At 37.3% G+C, this 23,160-nt stretch overlaps 1 protein-coding gene and 1 non-coding gene across 2 annotated transcripts in view; one reads left to right on the plus strand and one right to left on the minus strand.

Moving 5' to 3' along the window:
- USP50 (ubiquitin specific peptidase 50) overlaps positions 1-22,851 on the plus strand; it is a 41,339-nt gene extending 18,488 nt beyond the window's left edge. The window contains exon 7 of the mRNA XM_030318206.1: positions 22,660-22,851. Within this exon, the coding sequence (XP_030174066.1) occupies positions 22,660-22,851 (192 nt within the window). The remainder of the gene's footprint in view (positions 1-22,659) is intronic.
- Positions 18,743-18,846, minus strand: LOC115517364. Its single transcript, XR_003969824.1, has one exon. It is a non-coding gene; the product is annotated as a U6 spliceosomal RNA (small nuclear RNA).
- Positions 22,852-23,160: the final 309 nt, after the last annotated feature.

The raw sequence follows: 23,160 nt of genomic DNA on the forward strand, positions 1-23,160 counted from the left end.
AAATACCATATGATTTCACTCAAATGTGGAATTTAAGAAGCAAAGCAAATGATTATAGGAAGAAAAAAGAAGCAAACCAAGAAACAGACTCTTTTAAAAAAATGTTTATTTTTGAGAGCATGAGCAGGGGAGGGGCAAAAAGAGGGGGAGAGAAAGTGAATCCCAAGCAGGCTGCAGACTGGGGGGATGTGGAGCTCTAACCCACGAACCATGAGATTATGACCTGATCCAAAATCAAGATTCATACCGATAACCTACTGAGCCACTTAGGAGCCCTGAAACAGACTCTTAACTATAAAGAACAAATTGATTATTAACAGGGGGGAGGTGGGTGGGGAGATGGTTGAAATAGGTGATGGGGATTAATTACTGCCCTTGCTGTGATGAGCACCAGGTGTTGTGAATCACTAAATTGTACACCTGAAACTAATACTACACTGTAGATTAACTAACTTGAATTTATTTATTTGTTTGTATTTATTCTTGAAAGAGACAGAGCATGAGTGGGGGAGGGGCAGAGAGAGAGAGAGAGAAAGACACAGAATGTGAAGCAGGCTCCAGGCTCTGAGCTGTCAGCACAGAGCCCGACGTGGGGCTTGAACTCGTGAACCATGAGATTATGATCCGAGCTGAAGTCAGATGCTCAACAAACTGAGCCACCCAGGCGCCCCAACTAACTGGAATTAAAAAATAAAATTGTCCCTTTTCTATATCTTCAAATGTATGGGGATGAATGAACACACACACACACACACACACACACACACACACACACACACACAGTGTTTTTTTATCCACTAGTTAGAGGTGTTTTTTTTTATCCACTAGTGTTTTTATCCACAGTGTTTTTTTATCCACTAGTAAAAAAATTCCATACATGATTTTTAAAATTTTTTTAACTTCAACCCCAGTATAGTAAATATACTGTGTTTATATAAACAGATGTACAATATGATTCAAAAATTCGAAACATTACTCAGTGCTCATCATGAGTATATTCTTAATCTTATTCACCTGTTTCACCCATCCCCATTTCCCCTCTGATACACTTTATTTTTAAAAAAAATTTTAAGGTTTATTTTATTTTTGAGAGACAGAGAATGAGCGAGGGAGGTGCAGAGAGAAAGAGAGAGAGAGGGAGACACAGAATCTGAAGCAGTTTCCAGACTCTGAGTTGTCAGCACAGAACCTGATGTAGGGCTTGAACCTAGGAACTGTGAGATGGTGACCTGAGCTAAAGTTGCGTGCTTAACTGAGCTCCCCAGGTGCCCCTGATATACTTTAGTTTAAACAAGTACCCTAAGCTATTTTTTTCAACAAGAACATTTCTTACCTGAAGTATACCTCAGAATACATGGTTCTAAAAGATATATATAAAACATTCCATCCAAGACCTTTTCCTCAAGTACATACAGAAGAAACCCCTGGTTAAATCACATAAAAAAGAGACCTAACAAATATTGCAGACCTAAGAAGGACTGAAATCATCTGGCACCTGGGTGGCTCAGTCAAGCATCTGACTCTTGATTTCAGCTCAGGGTATGATCTCTTGGTTTGTGAGATGGAGCCCCTACATCAGGCTCTGCACTGTCAGCGGAAAGCCTGCTTGAGATTCTCTCTCTGCCCCTCCCCTGCTCATGCTGTCTCTCTAAATAAATAAACTTAAAAAAAAGTCTAAAATCATACCAAGTATATTTTCCAACCACAGTCTTTTGTACAAAACCAACAATCAACAATAAAACAAAGCTGGAATATCTACAATGTAAATATTAAATATTTAAAAATTAAGCAACACACTACACAAGCAGTGGACCAAGTAAGAAATCAAACTGCAAATCAAAATATGTCCTATAACAAAAGAAAAAGAAAACACAATATTCCAAAACCTACGGGATGCATCAAAAGCAGATGTTAGAGTGAAATTTATGCTATAAATGCTTCTATTAAGAAAAAATTGAATGTTACACCATAAGAAACTAGAAAAAAAGGAAACTTAGCTGAAATTTAGTAGAGGAGGGAAATAACAGAGGAAGATCAGAGATAAAATAGACCAGAATAATCAATAACATAACATTGAAAGTAATGACCAGTTTTGCAAACAATAAAAAATAAGGAAAATGGCAATGCTTTAACTACTGTAACTAAGACAAAAAAAGAGAGAATACTCAAACACCAAAATGAGAAATGGAAGAGAAAACAATATAGCAGAACCACAGAAATATAGTACAACAGATTACTATAAACAATTATATACTAACAAATCAGATAACTTAGAGTGAAAAAAAAAATCAGATAATGCCCAAGTTACCATGATTGAATCATCAATCTTGAATTCAAGAAGTAGGAAATCTTGGACCAAAAGCATGAATGAAAGTTGAATTAGGAATCAAGAATCTGCCAGCAGAGAAAAGCCCAAGACCACAAGATTTCATTGACAAATGCTATCAAACATTTAAACCAATAATTACTACAATTTTTCCATCAAAATCTTACAAATAATGGAATAGAGGCAACACATTCACAATCATTCTATGAGGCCAGTATACTCTGTTACCAAAGCAGGATAAAAAAAAATATACAAGAATAAAGTCTAGTTTGTCCGATATAAATCCTGCTACTCTGACTTTGTTTTGACATCCATTTACATGATACATCCAAACATGATTTTTTTTAAGTTTATTTAAGAGAGAAAACACGAGAGGACAAGGGGCAAAGAGAGACAGAGAATCCAACCAGGCTCAGTGCTGTCAGCGCAGAGCCCGATGTAGGACTCGAGCTCATGAATTGTGAGATCATGACCTGAACTGAAATCAAGAGTTGGATGCTTAACTGACTGAGCCATGCAGGCCCCCCACAAACATGATTTTTTTAATCATTGTTTTGTTGCTAACTTCTAACTTAACTGCATTCTTATTAGGAAATGTGGTCCAAATGTTATTTATTCTTGGCATGTGTTGATATTTGCCTTGTGGCCAAGATTTATGTGTGCTTGAAAGGATTTTTTAAATTAGGTTCAGAGTTCCATATTTCATTTAGATATAATTTATTAATTGTGTTGTTCAAATATTATATACTCTTAATAAGTTTTTGTTTGCTTTTTCAAAATAACTGAAGGATGTGTGTTAAAAGATTGTGATTTTGGTCAAAATTTTCTAGTAATTCTCATTTTTAATTTCCATAATTTGAAGCTATGTGTGCAATTTTGTATCTAGTGCAATCTAGTGAATTGCACAATTCACTAGAACAATCTAGTGAATTGTTCCTTGTATCATACGGAGAATCTTCTATTCGTAAAAATGCTTTTCACTTTAAGTGAAATATTAGACTAATTTATCTAGGCTAATATTGATAAAACTATGCCAGCTTTATTTTGGATGATATTCTTTGTATATTTTCTATCCCTTTCTTTTTCTTTTGAATGTCATTATGTGATATTCGATAAATACAAAGGACTATATGTCAGATATATGGAAGTCATTAAGCATAATAAATGAATAACTGTGAAATTATCACCCAACTTATAAATTTAAACATGACCAGTACAGTTAAACCTATCTGTATGGTCTTTCCCTCTATCTTTTGCCTTATCCTCTTTTTTTTTAAATATATGAAATTTATTGTCAAATTGGTTTCCATTAAACACCCAGTGCTCATCCCAAAAGATGCCCTCTTCAATACCCATCACCCACCCTCCCTTCCCTCCCACCCCCCATCAGCCCTCAGTTTGTTCTCCTTTTTTTAAGAGTCTGTTATGCTTTGGCTCTCTCCCACTCTAACCTCTCTCTCTTTTTTTTTTCCCTTCCCCTCCCCCATGGGTTCCTGTTAAGTTTCTCAGAATCCACATAAGAGTGAAAACATGTGGTATCTGTCTTTCTCTGTATGGCTTATTTCACTTAGCATAACACTCTCCAGTTCCGTCCACATTGCTACAAAGGGCCATATTTCATTCTTTCTCATTGCCACGTAGTACTCCATTGTGTCTATAAACCACAATTTCTTTATCCATTCATCCGTTGATGGACATTTAGGCTCTTTCCATAATTTGGCTATTGTTGAGAGTGCTGCTATAAACATTGGCATACAGGTGCTCCTATGCATCAGCACTCCTGTATCCCTTGGGTAAATTCCTAGCAGTGCTACTGCTGGGTAATAGGGTAGGTCTATTTTTAATTTTTTGAGGAACCTCCACACTGTTTTCCAGAGTGGCTGCACCAGTTTGCATTCCCACCAACAGTGCAAGAGGGTTCCTACTTCTCCACATCCTCTCCAGCATCTATAGTCTCCTGATTTGTTCATTTTGGTCCCTCTGACTGGCGTGAGGTGATATCTGAGGGTGGTTCTGATTTGTATTTCTCTGATGAGGAGCGACATTGAGCATCTTTTCATGTGCCTCTTGGCCATCCAGATGTCTTCTTTAGAGAAGTGTCTCTTCATGTTTTCTGCCCATTTCTTCACTGGATTACTTGTTTTTCGGGTGTGGAGTTTGGTGAGCTCTTTACAGATTTTGGATACTAGCCCTTTGTCCAATATGTCATTTGCAAATATCTTTTCCCATTCCGTTGGTTGCCTTTTAGTTCTGTTGATTGTTTCCTTTGCTGTGCAGAAGCTTTTTATCTTCATGAGGTCCCAAGAGTTCCTTCTTGCTTTTAATTCCCTTGCCTTTGGGGATGTGTCAAGTAAGAAATTGCTACGGCTGAGGTCAGAGAGGTCTTTTCCTGTTTTCTCCTCTAGGGTTTTGATGGTTTCCTGTCTCACATTCAGGTCCTTTATCCATTTTGAGTTTATTTTTGTGAATGGTGTGAGAAAGTGGTCTAGTTTCAACCTTCTGCATGTTGCTGTTCAGTTCTCCCAGCACCATTTGTTAAAGAGACTGTCTTTTTTCCATTGAATGTTCTTTCCTGCTTTGTCAAAGATTAGTTGGCCATCCTTTTGTGGGTCTAGTTCTGGGGTTTCTATTCTATTCCATTGGTCTATGTGCCTGTTTTTGTGCCAATACCATGCTGTCTTGATGATTACAGCTTTGTAGTAGAGGCTAAAGTCTGGGATTGTGATGCCTCCTGCTTTGGTCGTCTTCTTCAAAATTACTTTGGCTATTCGGGGTCTTTTGTGGTTGCATACAAATTTTAGGATTGCTTGTTCTGGCTTCGAGAATGCTGGTGCGATTTTGATTGGGATTGCATTGAATGTGTAGATAGCTTTGGGTAGTATTGACATTTTAACAGTATTCTTCCAACCCATGAGCACGGAATGTTTTTCCATTTCTTTATAGCTTCTTCAATTTCCTTCATAAGCTTTCTATAGTTTTCAGCATACAGATCTTTTACATCTTTGGTTAGGTTTATTCCTAGGTTATTTTACGCTTCTTGGTGCAATTGTGAATGGGATCAGTTTATTTGTCTTTCTGTTGCTTCATTATTAGTGTATAAGAATGCAACTGATTTCTGTACCTTGATTTTGTATCCTGCGACTTGGCTGAATTCATGCATCAGTTCTAGCAGACTTTGGTGGAGTCTCTCGGGTTTTCCATGTAGAATATCATGTCATCTGCAAAAAGTGAAAGCTTGACTTCATCTTTGCCAATTTTGATGCCTTTGATTTCCCTTTGTTGTCTCATTGCTGATGCTAGCACTTCCAACACTATGTTAAACAACAGCAGTGAGAGTGGACATCCCTGTCGTGTTCCTGATCTCAGGGGGAAAGCTCTCAGTTTTTCCCCATTGAGGATGATGTTAGCTGTGGGCTTTTCATAAATGGCTTTTATGATCTTTAAGTATGTTTTTTCTATCCCGACTTTCTCGAGGGTTTTTATTAAGAAAGGATGCTGAATTTTGTCAAATGCTTTTTCTGCATCGATTGACAGGATCATATGGTTCTTATCTTTTCTTTTATTAATGTGATGTATCACGTTGATTGATTTGCGAATGTTGAACCAGCCCTGCATCCCAGGGATGAATCCCACTTGATCATGGTGAATAATTCTTTTTATATGCTGTTGAATTCGATTTGCTAGTATCTTATTGAGAATTTTTGCATCCATATTCATCAGGGATATTGGCCTGTAGTTCTCTGTTTTTACTGGGTCTCTGTCTGGTTTAGCAATCAAAGTAATACTGCTTCATAGAATGAGTCTGGAAGTTTTCCTTCCCTTTCTATTTTTTGGAATAGCTTGAGAAGGGTAGGTATTATCTCTGCTTTCAACGTCTGGTAGAACTCCCCTGGGAGGCCATCTGGTCCTGGACTCTTATTTGTTGGGAGATTTTTGATAACTGATTCAATTTCTTCTCTGGTTATGGGTCTGTTCAAGCTTTCTATTTCCTCCTGATTGAGTTTTGGAAGTGTGTGGGTGTTTAGGAATTTGTCCATTTCTTCCAGGTTGTCCAATTTGTTGGCATATAATTTTTCATAGTATTCCCTGATAATTGTTTGTATTTCTGAGGGATTGGTTGTGATAATTCCATTTTCACTCGTGATGTTATCTATTTGGGTCATCTCCCTTTTCTTTTTGAGAAGCCTGGCTAGGGGTTTATCAATTTTGTTTATTTTTTCAAAAAACCAACTCTTGGTTTCATTGATCTGCTCTACAGTTTTTTTAAGATTCTATATTGTTTATTTCTGCTCTGATCTTTATTATTTCTCTTCTTCTGCTGGGTTTGGGGTGTCTTTGCTGTTCTGCTTCTATTTCCTTTAGGTGTGCTGTTAGATTTTATATTTGGGATTTTTCTTGTTTCTTGAGATAGGCCAGGATTGCAATGTATTTTCCTCTCAGGACTGCCTTCGCTGCATCCCAAAGCGTTTGGATTGTTGTATTTTCATTTTCATTTGCTTCCATATATTTTTTAATTTCTTCTCTAATTACCTGGTTGACTCATTCATTCTGTAGGAGGGTGTTCTTTAACCTCCATGCTTTTGGAGGTTTTCCAGACTTTTTCCTGTGGTTGATTTCAAGCTTCATAGCATTGTGGTCCGAAAGTATGCATGGTATGATCTCAATTCTTGTATACTTATGAAGGGCTGTTTTGTGACCCAGTATGTGATCTATCTTGGAGAATGTTCCATGTGCACTCGAGAAGAAAGTATATTCTGTTGCTTTGGGATGCAGGGTTCTAAATATATCTGTCAAGTCCATCTAATCCAATGTATCATTCAGGGCCCTTGTTTCTTTATTGGCCATGTATCTAGATGATCTATCCATTGCTGTGAGTGGGGTGTTAAAGTCCCCTGTAGGGGCGCCTGGGTGGCGCAGTCGGTTAAGCGTCCGACTTCAGCCAGGTCACGATCTCGCGGTCCGTGAGTTCGAGCCCCGCATCGGGCTCTGGGCTGATGGCTCAGAGCCTGGAGCCTGTTTCCGATTCTGTGTCTCCCTCTCTCTCTGCCCCTCCCCCGTTCATGCTCTGTGTCTCTCTGTCCCAAAAATAAATAAACGTTGGAAAAAAAAAAATTTAAAGTCCCCTGCAATTACCACATTCTTATCAATAAGGTTGCTTATGTTTGTGAGTAATTGTTTTATATATTTGGGGGCTCCTGTATTTGGTGCATAGACATTTATAATTGTTAGCACTTCCTGATGGATAGTCCCTGTAATTATTATATAATGCCATTCTTCATCTCTTGTTATAGCCTTTAATTTAAAGTCTAGTTTGTCTGATATAAGTATGACTACTCCAGCTCTCTTTTGACTTCCAGTAGCATGATAGATAGTTCTCCATCCTCTCACTTTCAATCTGAAGGTGTCCTCAGGTCTAAAATGAGTCTCTTGTAGACAGCAAATTAGCTGGGTCTTGTTTTTTTTATCCATTCTGATACCCTATGTCTTTTGGTTGGCACATTTAGTCCATTTACATTCAGTGTTATTATAGAAAGATATGAGTGTAGAGTCATTGTGATGTCTGTAGGTTTCACGCTTGTAGCGATGTCTCTGGTACTTTGTCTCACAGGATCCCCCTTAGGATCTCTTGTAGGGCTGGTTTAGTGGTGATGAATTCCTTCAGTTTTTGTTTGGGAAGACTTTTATCTCTCCTTCTATTCTAAATGACAGATTTGCTGGATAAAGGATTCTTGGCTGCATATTTTTTCTGTTCATCACGTTGAAGACTTCCTGTCATTCCTTTCTGGCCTGCCAAGTTTCAGTAGAGAGATCGGTCACAAGTCTTATAGGTCTCCCTTTATATGTTAGAGCGCGTTTATCCCTAGCTGCTTTCAGAATTTTCTCTTTATCCTTGTATTTTGCCAGTTTCACTATGACATGTTGTGCAGAAGATTGATTCAAGTTACGTCTGAAGGGAGTTCTCTGTGCCTCTTGGATTTCAATGCCTTTTTCCTTCCCCAGATCAGGGAAGTTCTCAGCTATTATTTCTTCAAGTACACCTTCAGCACTTTTCCCTCTCTCTTCCTCCTCTGGAACACCAATTATGCATAGATTATTTCTCTTTAGTGCATGACTTAGTTCTCTAATTTTCCCCTCATACTCTTGGATTTTTTTTCTCTCTTTTTCTCAGGTTCCTCTTTTTCCATAATTTTATCTTCTAGTTCACCTATTCTCTCCTCTGCCTCTTCAATCCGAGCTGTGGTTGTCTCCATTTTATTTTGCAGCTCATTTACAGCATTTTTTAGCTCCTCCTGGCTGTTTCTTAGTCCCTTGATATCTGTAGCAATAGATTCTCTGCTGTCCTGTATACTGTTTTCCAGCCCAGCGATTAATTTTATGACTATTATTCTAAATTCACTTTCTGTTATATTATTTAAATCCTTTTTGATCAGTTCATTAGCTGTTGTTATTTCCTGGAGATTCTTCTGAGGGGAATTCTTCCGTTTGGTCATTTTGGATAGTCCCTGGAGTGGTGCAGAACTACAGGGCACTTCCCCTGTGCTGTCTTGAATAACTTGCATTGGTGGGCAGGGCCACAGTCAGACCTGATGTCTGCCCCCAGCCCACCGCTGGGGCCACAGTCAGACTGGTGTGTACCTTCTCTTCCCCTCTCCTAGGGGTGGGATTCACTGTGGGGTGGCGTGGCCTTTCTAGGTACTTGCACTGTCAGGCTTGTGGTGCTGGGGATCTGGCATATTAGCTGGGGTGGATCGGCAAGATGCACAGGGGCGGGAGGGGCAGGCTCCGCTCGCTTTTCCTTCGGAGATCCGCTTCAGGAGGGGCCCTGCAGCACTGGGGAGTCAGACCTGCTGCTGGAGGTGTGGATCCGCAGAAGCACAGCGTTGGGTGTTTGTGCAGTACAAGCAAGTTCCCTGGCAGGAACTGGTTCCCTTTTGGATTTTGGCTGGGAGATGGGCGAGGGAGATGGTGCTGGTGAGCGCCTTTCTTCCGGGGCGCAACAATTCTCCCTCCCGTTGTCCTCCAGCCCTCCTGCTCTCCGAGCAGAGCTGTTAGCTTATAACCTTCTAGATGTTAACTCCCGCTTGCTGTCCAAACACACTCTGTCTGGCCCCTCCGTTTTTGCAAGCCAGACTCGGGGGTTCTGCTTTGCTGGCGGGCTGCCCCTCTGCCCCGGCTCCCTCCTGCCAGTCCGTGTAGAGTGCACAGCCTCTCCGCCCTTCCTTCCCTCTTCCACGAGCCTCTCGTCTACGCTTGGCTCCGGAGAATCCATTCTCTTGCCTTATCCTCTTGAGGTTATAGTATCCTCAATTTAATGCTTATTATTTTCTTGACTGTTTAATATCATTTTATTGTATATATTTATAAATTATTGCTTAGACTCTTTGTGTTTTAGCTATAAAAATGCATTATATTTTTTAGACTTTGGCAAGTTTCTTTTTTCATTGTATTATTTTTAAAATTCATCCATATTTTTATATGTAGCTATAATTTCACTTAGCATATGATATGTGTGAAGGTACTGTAATTTATCTATTGCCCTGTTCATGGACATTTGATCGTTTCCAGATTTTTTGCTATTATGATCGACATTATGTAGACATTCTTGCAGATATGTGAGTTTGTCTAGCATATATATTTAGAAGTGAAGTCACTTGGGTCATAGAGTGTATGAAAATTTAACTTTCTAGGTAATGTTAATGGTTTTCAAAGAGGTTATACCAATATATAGCCCTATCAATTATTATCAGATTTAGTTTTTGCCCGTCTAGTGGTCTGAAATTGTATCTCATTTTGTTCTTAAAGTGCATTTCCCTGATTATTAATAAGGTTGATCATCTTACCATATTTCTTTGCTATTAGTTTTTCCTATCCTATTAAAATGTGTCTCTTTCATATTTTTTGCAATAGTTTTATTTGTATCAACTGTATATGTTTAATGTTTTCACTGGATATGTTTAATGTCAAGTATAAATTATTATTTTTTTAATTTTAAAAAATGCTTTATTTCTGAGAGAGAGAGAGAGAGAGAGAGAGAGAGAGAGAGTGTGTGTGTGTGTGTGTGTGTGTGTGTGTGTGTGTGCGTGAGAGAGAGAGAGAGAGAGGGAAAGGTGGAGAGAGAGGGAGACACAGAATCAGTCAGCACAGAGCCTGATGTGGGGCTCAAACTCACAAACCGCAAGATCCTGACCTCAACTGAAGTCAGATGCTTAACCAACTGAGTCACCCAGGTGCCCCTCAAGTATACATTATTAATTCTTCTCCATTAATATTAACTTGCTTACAGTGCTTACAAGGTAGACTAATATAATACTAATATTGCTATTTACTAATTTTGAATTCTATGAGCAAATATTTATTGCATGGTACAGAACCCCCTTTTCCTTGCTTTCACTGCAAGTATCCACTATATTTCTTAAGTAAAAAAATTTATAATAATTTTATAGTGTAGAACATATTTTTTATTATTAATTTATTATAAGAAAAAAGTCCTAGAGGGGTTAATTGATCAAAGTCACACAGCTAAAAACTAATGGGATCAGAGTTTACACTCAGTTCTTTCTGATTCCAGAATATATTCATTCATTCTTTCTTTCTTTCTTTCTTTCTTTCTTTCTTTCTTTCTTTCTTTCTTTCTTTCTTTTTTACCATTTTTTTATTCAAGTATAATTCACATACAGTGTTATGTTAATTTCAGGTGTACAAAATAGTGACTGATCAGTTTATACATTTCTCCATGCTGGTCATGATTAAGTGTATTCTTAATCCCCATCACCTATTTTACCTAACCCCTACCATACTCCCCTGGTAACCATCAGTTTGTTTTCTACAGTTAAGAGTCTGTGTTTTTTGTTTTCCTTGTTTTTTTCTTTATTTGTTTTTTTCTTGGATTCCACAGGAGTGAAATCATGTGGTATTTGTCTTTCTCTGATTTAGTTCACTTAGCATTAAACACTCTAGATTCATCCATGTTACTGCAAATGGCAACATTTCATTCTTTTTTATGACTGAGTGTGTATGTGTGTGTGTGTGTGTATATATATATGTATATGTATAATATCCATATCATATCTTCTTTATTCATTGATCTATGGATCAACACTTGAGTTGTTTCCATATCTTGGCTATTATAAATAATGCTGCATTAAACATAGGGGTGCAGATATCTTTTTGAATTAGTGTATTCATTTTCTTTGGGTAAATACCCAGTAGTGGAGTTTCTAGATCATATGGTAGTTCTATTTTTTTGTTTTTGGGAAACTTCTGTACTGTTTTCCACAGTGGCTACACCAGTTTGCATTCCTACCAGCAGTGCACCAGGGTTCCTTTTTCTTGACATCCTTTTTAACACTTGTTTCTTATGTTTTTTATTTTAACCATTCTGACAGGTGTGAGGTAATACCTCATTGTAGTTTTGATTTGCATTTCCCTGATGATTTATGATGTTGAGCATCTTTTAATGTGTCTGTTGGCCATCTGTATGTCTTCTTTGGAACAAATGTCTCTTCATGTCTTCCGCCCATTTTTTAATTGGATTATATTTTTTGGTGTTGAGTTGTAGAAGTTATTTATATATATTTGGATACTAACCCTTTATCGGGTATAATATTTGCAAATATCTTCTCCCATTAAGTACATTGCATTCTAGTTTTGTTGATTGTTTCCTTCCTGTGCAGGAATTTTGTTGCTACGGCCGATGTCAGCAACATTACTGCCTATGCTCTCTTCAGGGATTTTTATGGTTTCAGGTCTCAAATTTAGGTCTTTAATCCATTTTGAGTTTATTTTTGTGTATAGTGAAAGAAACTGGTCGAGTTTCATTCTTTTGCATGTGGCTGTCCAGTTTTCCCAGCACCATTTGTTGAAGAGACTGCTTCCTATTGAACATTCATTCCTCCCTTGTCAGTTAATTGACCATATAATTGTGGGTTAATTTTTGGGTTTTCTGCTGTATTCCATTGATCATTGTATCTATTTTTATGACTGTACCATAGTATTTTGATTACTACTGCTTTGTAATATAACTTGAAATCTGGAATTCTTGTAATATTACTTGATATTTCCAGGGTTTTTTTTTTTTTCTTTTTCAGATTGCTTTGGATATTTGAGATCTTTTGTTCCATACAAATTTTAGGATTGTTTGTTCTAGTTCTATGAAAAATGCTGTTGCTATTTTGATAGGGATTGCTTAAATCTGTAGATTGCTTTGGGTTGTATACACATTTTAACAGTATTTATTCTTCCAATCCATGAGCATATATCTTTACATTTCTTTGTGTCATCTTCTTTTTCTTTCATCAGTGTTTTATAGTGTTCAGAGTATGGGTCTTTTAGCTCTTTGGTTGTTTATTCCTAGATATTGTATTGTTTTGGTGCAATTGTAAATGGAATTTTTTTTTCTTTTTTAAAATTCTTATTTATTTCTGAGAGAGAGAGAGAGAAAGAGAGAGCATGAGTGGGGGAGGGGCAGAGAGAGAGGGAGACACAGAATCTGAAGCAGGCTCTAGGCTCTGAGCTGTCAGCACAGAGCCTGACATGGGGCTCAAACCCACAAACTGTGAGATCATGATCTGAGCTGAAGTCAGATGTTTAACAGACTGAGCCACCCAGGTGCCCCTGGAATTTTTTTCTTTATTTCACTTTCTGCTGCTCATTATTAGTATATAGGAATACAACAGATTTCTGTATCTTGATTTTTGTATCCTGCGATTTCACTGAATTCATTTATCAGTTCTAGTAGGTTTTTTGGTGGAGTCTACATATATATAGTATGTCATCTACTTCTTCCTTGCAAATTTGGATGCCTTTATTTATGTTGTCTAATTGATGTGGCTAGGACTTGCAGTACTATTTTGAATAAAAGTGCTAAGAATGGACATCATTGTCTTGTTCCTAACTTTAGGGGGAAAAGCTCTCAATTTCCCCATTGAGTATGATGTTGGCTGTGGGTTTTCATATAAAGGTCTTTATTATGTTGAGATGTGTTCCCTCTAGGCCTACTTTGCAGAGAGTTTTTATCATGAGTGAATGTTGTATTTTGTCAAATGCTTTTTCTACACCTATTGAAATGATCATATGGTTTTAACCATTTCTTTTATTGATGCTATGTATCACATTGATTGCTTTGCAAATATTGAACCACTCTTGTATCCCAGTTTTAAATCCCACTTAATTGTGGTATATGATTTTTTTAATACACTGTTGAATTTGGTTTGCTAATATTTTGTTGAGGATTTTGCATCTGTATTTGTGAGAGATACTGGCCTGTAGTTCTCTTTTTTTGTGTGTGGTATCTTTATCTAGTTTTGGTATCAAGGTGATACTGGTCTCATAGAATAAATTTGAAAGTTTTCCTTCCTCTTGAATTTTTTGGAATAGTTTGAGAAGAATGGTATTATCTCTTCTTTATATGTTTGGTAGAATTCACCGTGAAGCCATCAGGTCCTGGACTTCTGTTTGGGGGGAGTTTTGATTATTGTTTCAATTTCATTGCTGGTGATTGATGTGTTCAAATTTTCTATTTTTTCTTGCTTTAGCTTTGGTAGGTTATTTGTTTCTAGATATTTATCCATTTCTTCTAAGATGTCTATTGGCATATAGCTTTTCATTATATTGTTACCATTGTTTGTATTTCTGTGATGTTATTTATCCTCTTGCATTAGTAATTTTCTTTATTTGGGTTCTGTTTTTTTTTTTTTTTTTTTTTTTTTTTTTTGTGAGTCTTGCTAGAGGTTTATCAGTTTTATCCATCTTTTCAAAGAATTATCTCCTGGTTTCATTGATCTGTTGTATTGATTTTTTAGTTTCTAGATCATTGATTTCTGCTCTAATCTTCATTATTTCCTTCCTTCTGCTGGTTTGGGGTTTTGTTTGTTCTTCTGTTTTTAGCTTCTTTAGATGTAAGGTTAGGTCATTTAAGATTTTTCCTGCTTCTTGAGGTAGACTTTTATTGCTATAAACTTCCTTCTTAGAACCACTTTTGTTGCATCTCAAATATTTGGGACTCTTGTGTTTTCACTTTCATTTGTTTCCATGTAATTTTTTATTTGTTTTTTGAGTTCTTGGTTGACTCATTCATTATTTAATAACATGTTAATTAACATCCATGTTATTTGTGGTCTTTCCAGATTTTTTCTTGTGGTTATAGCATTGTGGTCAGAAAAGTTGTAGGTATAATTTTGATTTCTTGCATTTGTTGAGACTTTTGTGGCCTCATATGTGATCTATTGTGGAGAATGTTCCATGTGCACTTGACAAGAGTGTGTATTCTGCTGTTTGAGGATGGAATGTTCTGATGTATCTGCTAAATCCATCTGGTTCATTGTATCATTCAAAGCTGTTGTTTTCATATTGATTTTCTGTTTAGATGATCTGCTCATTGATGTAAGTGGGGTGTTAAGTTCCCTACTATTATATTATTACCAACTAGTTCCTTTATGTTTGTTATTAACCATTTTGTGTATTTGGGTGCTTCTGTGTTTGGTGAATAAATAAGTACAATTATTATATCTTCGTGATGGATTATCCCCTTTCTTATCCTTTTTTGTCTCTTGTTACAGTCTTTGTTTTAAAGTCCAATATGTTCTATATAAGTATAGCTACCTTTTGGCATCCATTTACATCATAAATGTTTCTCCATCCTCTCACTTCCAATCTGCAGGTCTCTTGTCAGCCTGAGATTGGTCTTTTGTAGGCAGCATATAGATGGATCTTTTTTTTTTTTTTTGTAATGCATTCTGTCATCTTGTGTTTTTTTGACTGGAATGTTCAGTTTACATTCGAAGCAATTATTGATAGATATGTATTTATTGCCATTTTGTTACTTGGTTTGTGGTTGTTTCTATAGATGTTCTTTGATCCTTTCTTGCTCTCTTTCATGTTTTGTTGGCTTTCCTTAATACTTGGATTCCTTTCTCTTTATTTTTTTTTTCATATATATTACTGGCTTTTGATTTGTGGTTATCATTAGGTTTGTATATAATGTCTTCTGCATATAGCAGTCTATATTAAGTTGATGTTCACTTAAGTTTAAGCCCATTTTTTACTCTTCTTCCCTTCTACGTTTCTAGGTGTATGGTGTCCTATTTTGCATCCTTTTATTTTATGAATTCTTTGATTTACAGAAATACTTATTTTTTGCTGTTTTTATGTTTTTTATTTTTCATACTCTCACTTATGGTCTTTCTTTCCACTCAAAGTTTCCCTTTTACTATTTCTTGGAGGTCAGGTTTAGTGGTCATAACCTCCTTCAGTTTTGTTTGCCTGAAAAACTCTTTATCCCTCCTTCTCTTCTGAATGATAGCCTTGCTAGATAGAGTATTCCGGGCCTTAAATGTTTCCCTTCAGCACTTTGCTGTCTGGAAGAACGTGGCATGATATATTCAATGTTTCTGCTGAAAAATCCGCTTATAGCCTTATGGGGTTTCACTTGTATGTAACAGTTTCTTTTCTCTTGCTGCTTCCAAAAATTTTTTTATCACGACTTTTTGCCATTTTAATTACTATGTGTCTTGGTGTGGACCTCCTTGCATTGAATTTTGTTGGGGGCGGAATCTTTGTGCCTCCTGGATCTGGTTATCTGTGTCCTTCCCTAGATTATGGAAGTTTTCAGCTATTATTTCTTCAAATAAATTTTCTGCCTCCTTATTTGTCTCTTCTTCTGGGATCCCTATAATGTGGATGTTCTGACTTGATGGAGTCAGAGTTCTCTATGACTATTATCAATTTACATAATTTTCTTTCATCACTTTTGCTCAACTTGGTTATTTTCCATTATTCTGTTTTCCAGGTCAGTAACTCATTCCTCTGCTTCATCTAGCCTGCTATTTATTCCATCAAGTGTATTTTTAATTTCATTTATTTTGTTCTTGATATCTGATTGGTTTTTTCTCTCTTTGTTAAGGGTCACACTTATGTCCTCGACTCTTAAGTTCACTGAGTATCTTTGTGACCATTACTTTAAATTCTCTTTCCACTTAAATTCTCTTACATTGATTTCACTTTGGTCTCTTTCTGCGGTTTGGTCCTGATCTTTCATTTGAGAGATGTTTCTCTGTCTCCTCCTTTTGTTTAACTCTCTATGTCTGTTTCTCTTTTAGGAAAGTCACCTACTTCTCTTGCTCTTAATGATAATAGCCTTATAAAGAAGAATTCCTATAGTGCCCTGAAGTGCATTGTCCCCTCTTCCTCAGGACCTGGTGCTTCAAAAACATATCTCCTATGTGTTTTGTGTGTGCTCTCCTGTTGAGCCCTGGCCTCTTTTTCCTTCAGTCCAATTGTCTATGGAGGCTCTCTTTGCCTGTTGTGGACCATGAGGTGTGCAGTGGTCTGTTTGCAAAATGAGACCAACCCTCCATGCTGCTGGAAGTGACGTTTTGCAAAATATGTGGTTCAGGAGATGTGTTAACAAGGTGTGCGCTCGTCTTTACGGGCAGGGGGCTTGCAGCACCAGGACTGAGGAGAGAGTGTGATTGGGAAGGACAGACCCAGCAAAGCCTGGGGGATTGGGGCTTGATGCAAGCAATTTAGGTAAGGAGTATCTGGGCTGTTCTCTTTCCCACAGGTGGCCGTCGTTTATGCTGGGGTTGGGGGAGGAAATGGCTTCTGCCAGCTCCTTTTTTCCTGGAAACGTCTCCCTGTGCTTCCTGTCTCTCTAGGCCACACTCTGAGATGAGCAAATCACTCTTCCTCCCATCTGTCCCTGGTGTTTCTCAAACTGCTGATTCTACACAGTATGTGTACAGCCTGTTTGTTATGCTGTCTCTTTAGGGGAGGGAACTCTGTTTCTTAGCACCCTCCAGTCTCTCCCAGAGCCAAGCCTGATGATTTTTAAATTCTAGGCTAAGCTCTACTGGTTTTAAGAACTCAGGAAATTCAGCCCCTCTCATATTCAAAGGCAAATATCCCTAGAGTGAAAGTCTGTTTTCTTCCCTTCTCAGTGTGATCGGCTCTCTCTCTACCACAGACAGCCATGGTCTATTTTACTTCTAGACCACATCTTTGCCATTCCTACCTTCTTCAATGTGGCCCCTAGTTGTGGAGTTTGTTCTGGCAGTCTCTGGATTGTTTTCTGGGTTATTTATGCTGATATGGGTGTTATCTAGTTGGATCCGTGAGACAAGGCAAACTTAGTGTCCTCCTACTCCAACATCTTCCCAGACCTCTGGGTATTAATTTTGTATCCTTCAATTTTACTGAATTCATTTATTAATTCTAGTAGTTTATTGGTGGATCTTAAGGATTCATGTCATCTGCAAATAGTGACAGTTTAACTTCTTTACCAATATGGATGCCTCTTTTTTATTTTTGTCTGCTTGCTATAACCAGGACTTTAATACTGTGTTGAATAAAAGTGACAGTGGGCATCCTTGTCTTATAATTTTAGAGCAAAATTCTGTTTTTTGATGTGTCATGTTGGGGTTCGGGAGTGAACAGTCAAGAAACAATTCTTGAGATGTCTTTGGTACAAAAAGGGTTGTTGTAGCTGCTCTGAGGTCATGAGGAGTGACATACTTTCAAGTTGGGAGGGGGTTAGGGATAGGAGAAGTTTTTAAGGAATTTGGACCTTGAGGAGCTAGCTGTTGCTACGAAAAGGTCATTTACTACTGTCTAGTAAACTGTTAGTCATGAGACTTTTCAGATGTATATCAGTGGGCCATGTTTTTGGAAAATAATTGGTAACATTTATCTTGAGGAGGTAGAGATAAACAAAGTTTCCAAGGGGATTTTTACAGGATCCTGGAGGTCCAGCTAATGTCAAGCTAAGGTTGCCTTTTGCCTCTAGCAAAGATTAACATGAAGGCAGCTAAGCTCCTTGAGAAAAGGTCACTCTACCTGTCTTAAGTACTTGTTAAAAAATTTTTTTTAAATTTTTTTCCTATATTTCTTTTGCCTTTGTTCTCCACATCATTTTTCACCACTGAATGCGATGTTAGCTATGAATTTGTCATATATATCCTTTGTTAAGTTGAGGTATGTTCCTTTTAAACCCACTGTTGAGGTTTTTTTGTTTTTTTTTAATGTTTACTTATTTTGAGAGAAACAGGGAGAGAGAGCATGCATGAGCAGGAGCAGGGGCAGAGAGAGAAGTGAGAGAATCCCAAGCAGGCTGCAGCACAGAGCCTGACATGGGGCTCAATCCCACAAACTATAAGGTATGAACTGAGCTGAAATCAAGAGTCAGGCACTTAACTGACTGAGCCAACCCAGGTGCCACTTTTGAGAGTTTTTTTAAATGAATTGATGTTGTACTTTGTCAAATGCTTTTTCTGCATCTATTGAGATGCAGATGATGATATGATCATATGACTTTTATGTTTTATTGATATAGTGTATCATGTTTATTGATTTGTGAATATTGAACCATCCTTGCAGCCCCAGAATAAATTCCAATTGATTGTGGTGAATGATTTTTTTTTTTTTAATATGCAACATGTCACAAATTTGAATGTGATTCTTGTGCAGGGGCCATGATAATCTCTGTATCATTCCCATGTTAGTAGATGTGCTGTTGAAGTGAGCATGGTGAATGATCCTTTATCATCTAGATGAATGCAATTTGTTAATATTTTGTGGAGGATTTTTTTGTATCTATGTACATCAGGGATATTTGCCTGTAGTTTTTTTTTTTTTTTTTTTTTTTTTTTTTTGTGGTGTCTTTGGTTTTGGTGTCAGGGTGATGCTGGCTTCATAGAATAAACTTGGAAGCTTTCCTTACTCTTCTGTTTTTTGGAATAGTTTGAAGAGAATAGGTATAAAGTCTTCTTTAAATGGTATAGTTCACCTGTGAAGCCATCTGGTCCTGGACTTTTATTTTTTTGGTAGTTTTTTGAAAACCAATTCATTTTTGTTATTAGTCATTGGTCTCTTCAGGTTTTCTATTTCCTTCTGATTGAATTTTGGAAGATTGTATGTTTCTAGGAATTTATCCATTTCTTCTGGGTTTTCCAATTTGTTGGCACATACTTTTTCACAATGTTTTCTTTATAACCCTTTGTATTTCTGTGCTGTTAGTTGTTACTTCTCTTTCTTTTTTTACTTATTTGGGTCTTTCTCTTCTTTTCTTGATGAGTCTGGCTAAGGGTTCGTCAATTTTATCTTTTCAAGGAACCAGCTCTTTTCATTAATTTTTTTCTATTTTTTTTTTGTCTCTATACCTTTATTTCTGTTCTTATCTTTATTATTTTCTCCCATCTACTAACCTTGGGCTTTATTTGTTTTGTTTTTCTAGTTCCTTTAGGTGTAATGGTAGGTTGTTTGAGATTGTTTCTTGAGGTAGGCCTGTATTGTTATAAATTGCCCTTTTAGAACTGCTTTTTGCTGCATCCCAAAGGTTTTGGATCATTGTATTTTCATTTTCCTTTGTTTTCATGTATTTTTATAACTTTTTTGATTACTTCATTGACCTTTCGGTTGTTAGTATCATGTTTTTTAGCCTCCACATGATTGTGTTTTTTTTCTTGTGATTGATTTCTATTTTCATACTGCTGTGGTCAGAAAAGATGCATGATATGGTTTCAATCTTCTTAAATTTACCACCACTTTGGAGCCTAACATATGTTCTATTATGGAGAATGTTCCAGATGTACTTGAAAAGAATGTCTGTTCTCTTGTTTTTGTATGGAATGTTTGTGTAGATCTTTTATGTCCACCTGGTCTAATGTTTCACTCAAAGACAGTTTCCTTATTGATTTTTCTTCCTGGATGATCTATCCATTGATGTAAGTGGCTGTTGTTTTTTTTAAGATTTTTTATTTTTAATTTTTTATCAGAGAGTGTGTGGCGGGGGGGGGGGGGGGGGCGGGTAGAGGGAGAGAGAGAGAGAGAAAGAGAATCTTAAGCAGGTTCCACACTCAGCCAAAAGTCCAACGTGGTGCTTGATCCCATGACCCTGGGATCATGACCTGAGCTGAAAAATCAAGAGTTGGATGCTCAAGTGACTGAGTCACCCAGGGGCCCTGATGTAACTGGGGTTTTCACGTTCCCTAGTATTACTATATTACCAATTTATCTCTTTACATCTGTTAATATTTGCTTCTTATATTTAGGTAATCCAGTGTTGGATGCATAGATATTTACAATTTTTAGCTCCTCTTGTTGGATTGATTCCTTCACTGTTATGTAATGCCCTTCTTTGTCTCTTCTTACAGTTTTTGTTTTAAAATTTATTTTATCTCGGGCACCTGGGTGGCTCAGTTGGGTGGTTAAGTGTCCAACTTTGGCTCAGGTCATGATCTCACAGTTCATGGGTTCAAGCCTGCTTCAGGCTTTGTGCTGACAGCTTAGAGCCTGGAGCCTGCTTCAGATTCTGTGTCTCGTTCTCTCTCTGCCTCTCCCCTGCTCTCTCTCTCTCAAAAACAAACATTGAAAAAAATTAAAAACAAGTTTATTTTTTCTGGTAGAAGCATGTTTTTTTTTTTTTTTTTCACATCCATTTGCATGCTGTTTTTTCACTTTCAATCTGTATGCATCTTTAGGTGTGAGGTTGAGTGTCTTGTGGCCAGCAACATATAGACGGTTTATGTGTGTGCTTTTTTAAATCAATTCCACCACCCTATGTATTTTGATTGGAGGATTTAGGCCATTTACATTTAATTACTGGTAAGTAAACTTATTGCCATTTTGTTTTCTGGTTGTTTTTGTGGTCTTTCTCTGATCCTTTATTCTCTTGCTTTCTTTTATTGTGCTTGATGATTTCTGTAGTGTTAGGTTTGGTTTTCTCTTTAATTTTTGTGCATCTGTTCAATGTTATGAGCTTCTGGTTACCATGAGGTTCATATATATCATCTTAAGCTTATAGCACTGTGTATTATGTTCATGGTCATTTTTTAGAATGTTCAAGAACATTCTATATGTGGGTGTCCTGTACAGCCTGAATGAAAGCACATCTATCCAGAAACAGAATATAGTTCTTTCCTTTTGCCAAGCACCCCTCAATTCTCAAAATAGCCCCCCAAATAAGGTCACAGGGCAAGGACCAGGACTAGAGCTCAGATCTTTTAAATGTCAGCTTTGGGATATTTCTGTAACATGTAAAGTGAGAGGTAGGGAAGATGAAGGTCTAAGGGAATATTTAGTAAGTATCTCCTATGTGCTACTTCCGTAATTTCAAAGACATCTGATAACTGCTATGTAAGACAAGACATATTTTATTACCCCATTTTAATAGATGGGGAAATTAAAGCTCAGGAAGGTTAAATACACCTTAAAGCCATTGTGTAGTATTAGAGCTGAACTCACTATCAATTCTATATTGACTACTAAATGACTATAATTGACCATCTTCTGCCCTCTATACCAGGGGTCAGCAAACTTATTGTGTAAAAGGCCAGACAGTAAATATTTTAGGCTTTGTTGGCCAGCAGTTTCTACTGCAACTATTCAGCTTTACTATTGTTGTGTGAAGGCAGCTACTAAAAGATATAAAACGAATGAGCATGGCTGTGTTCCCATGAAACTTTACTCGCTGTAATTTGAGATTCATATAATGTTCAGGTCACAAAATATTTTTTCAATCATACAAAAATATGAAATGCATTCTTCCTCACAGTCCACACCAAAGTGAGGTTCTCCAGTGCCGGTTTCAAACATTCCTTTACGGGGTTAGGAAAGACATGGAAAAGAGAATGGAATAGGTTCTTTTCTGGATGCTACATGACCGAGGGGGTTGTTGTCGCATAACCCCTCAAATTGTGTAGGAGCAATATGCAGTTAACTGTCTTGTCCCAATGTTAAATGTCCTTTTTCCTATCTTTAAAATTAAACTGTAGGCTCATTTAGGAAAGAGGACTACCTTATTTTAAAATCTTCAATGTTTTTAAAAATTTTAATTAATGTTTATTTTTGAGAGAGAGAGACAGAGTGTGAGCAGGGGAAGGGCAGAGAGAGAGGGAGACACCGAATCTGAAGCAGGCTCCAGGCTCTGAGCTGTCAGCACAGAGCCCGACACAGGACTTGAACTCACGAACCGTGAGATCATGACCTGAGCCGAAGTTGGATGCTTAACCGACTGAGCCACCCAGGTGCCCCAACTCCTTTAACGTTTAATAGTCTATGTATAGTAGATGCTCAGTATTCAGTCATAAATATTAGATGCTGCCAAATACTAAACTATTTCATTCATAGATTCGTTAGTCGATAGGCCCAATGTATAAGCAGTTCAATGGATGAAAAATATTGTAGCAGTCAGGCCATATCTATCATTTAACAACATTACCTTCTCCTTTTAATTTAGTGTAAGGGACAATTGTGAAAAATATTTCTTGGCTATACCTTTTTTTGTTCCAATAGAGTTATCTGCTTGGGAATATTAAGTCTGACATTCGTTCTTCCCCTAGAACCACTTTGGTGATCTGGACGGTGGCCACTACACTGCTTTCTGCAAGAACTCAGTGACCCAGGCCTGGTATAGCTTTGATGACACACGAGTCAGTGAGATTCCAGATACTTCAGTGCAAACTGCTACGGCCTATCTCCTGTTCTACAGTTGCCAGCCCTTTTCTATACCTATAAAAAAATGCAAGAGCTAGGAAAATGGTGCAAAACTGCAGAACTGAAAACTGCAAAACAAGCAATCAGAAACTGGTACTTCAGGTTTGCTTTGTCATTAAACTCTTGCAATTTATTTACATCCAACATAATTTTCACTCTTTCTACTGTCTTATGCACTTTTTTATATGATAAGCCTCTAGCAGAGAAGAGAGGTCCTGGCCTCCTGAAAAAGGCAGCATGATGAAATGCTAATGGATGGGGGCCTGCAAAGCACAGCAAAGTATGTATTAATTTCAGGTTTCAAAATTCAATGTCTATTAGGATGGATATTTTTAAACCTAAAATAC

This window comes from Lynx canadensis, chromosome B3 (assembly GCF_007474595.2).
Source record: "Lynx canadensis isolate LIC74 chromosome B3, mLynCan4.pri.v2, whole genome shotgun sequence".
Classification (NCBI taxonomy): domain Eukaryota; kingdom Metazoa; phylum Chordata; class Mammalia; order Carnivora; family Felidae; genus Lynx; species Lynx canadensis.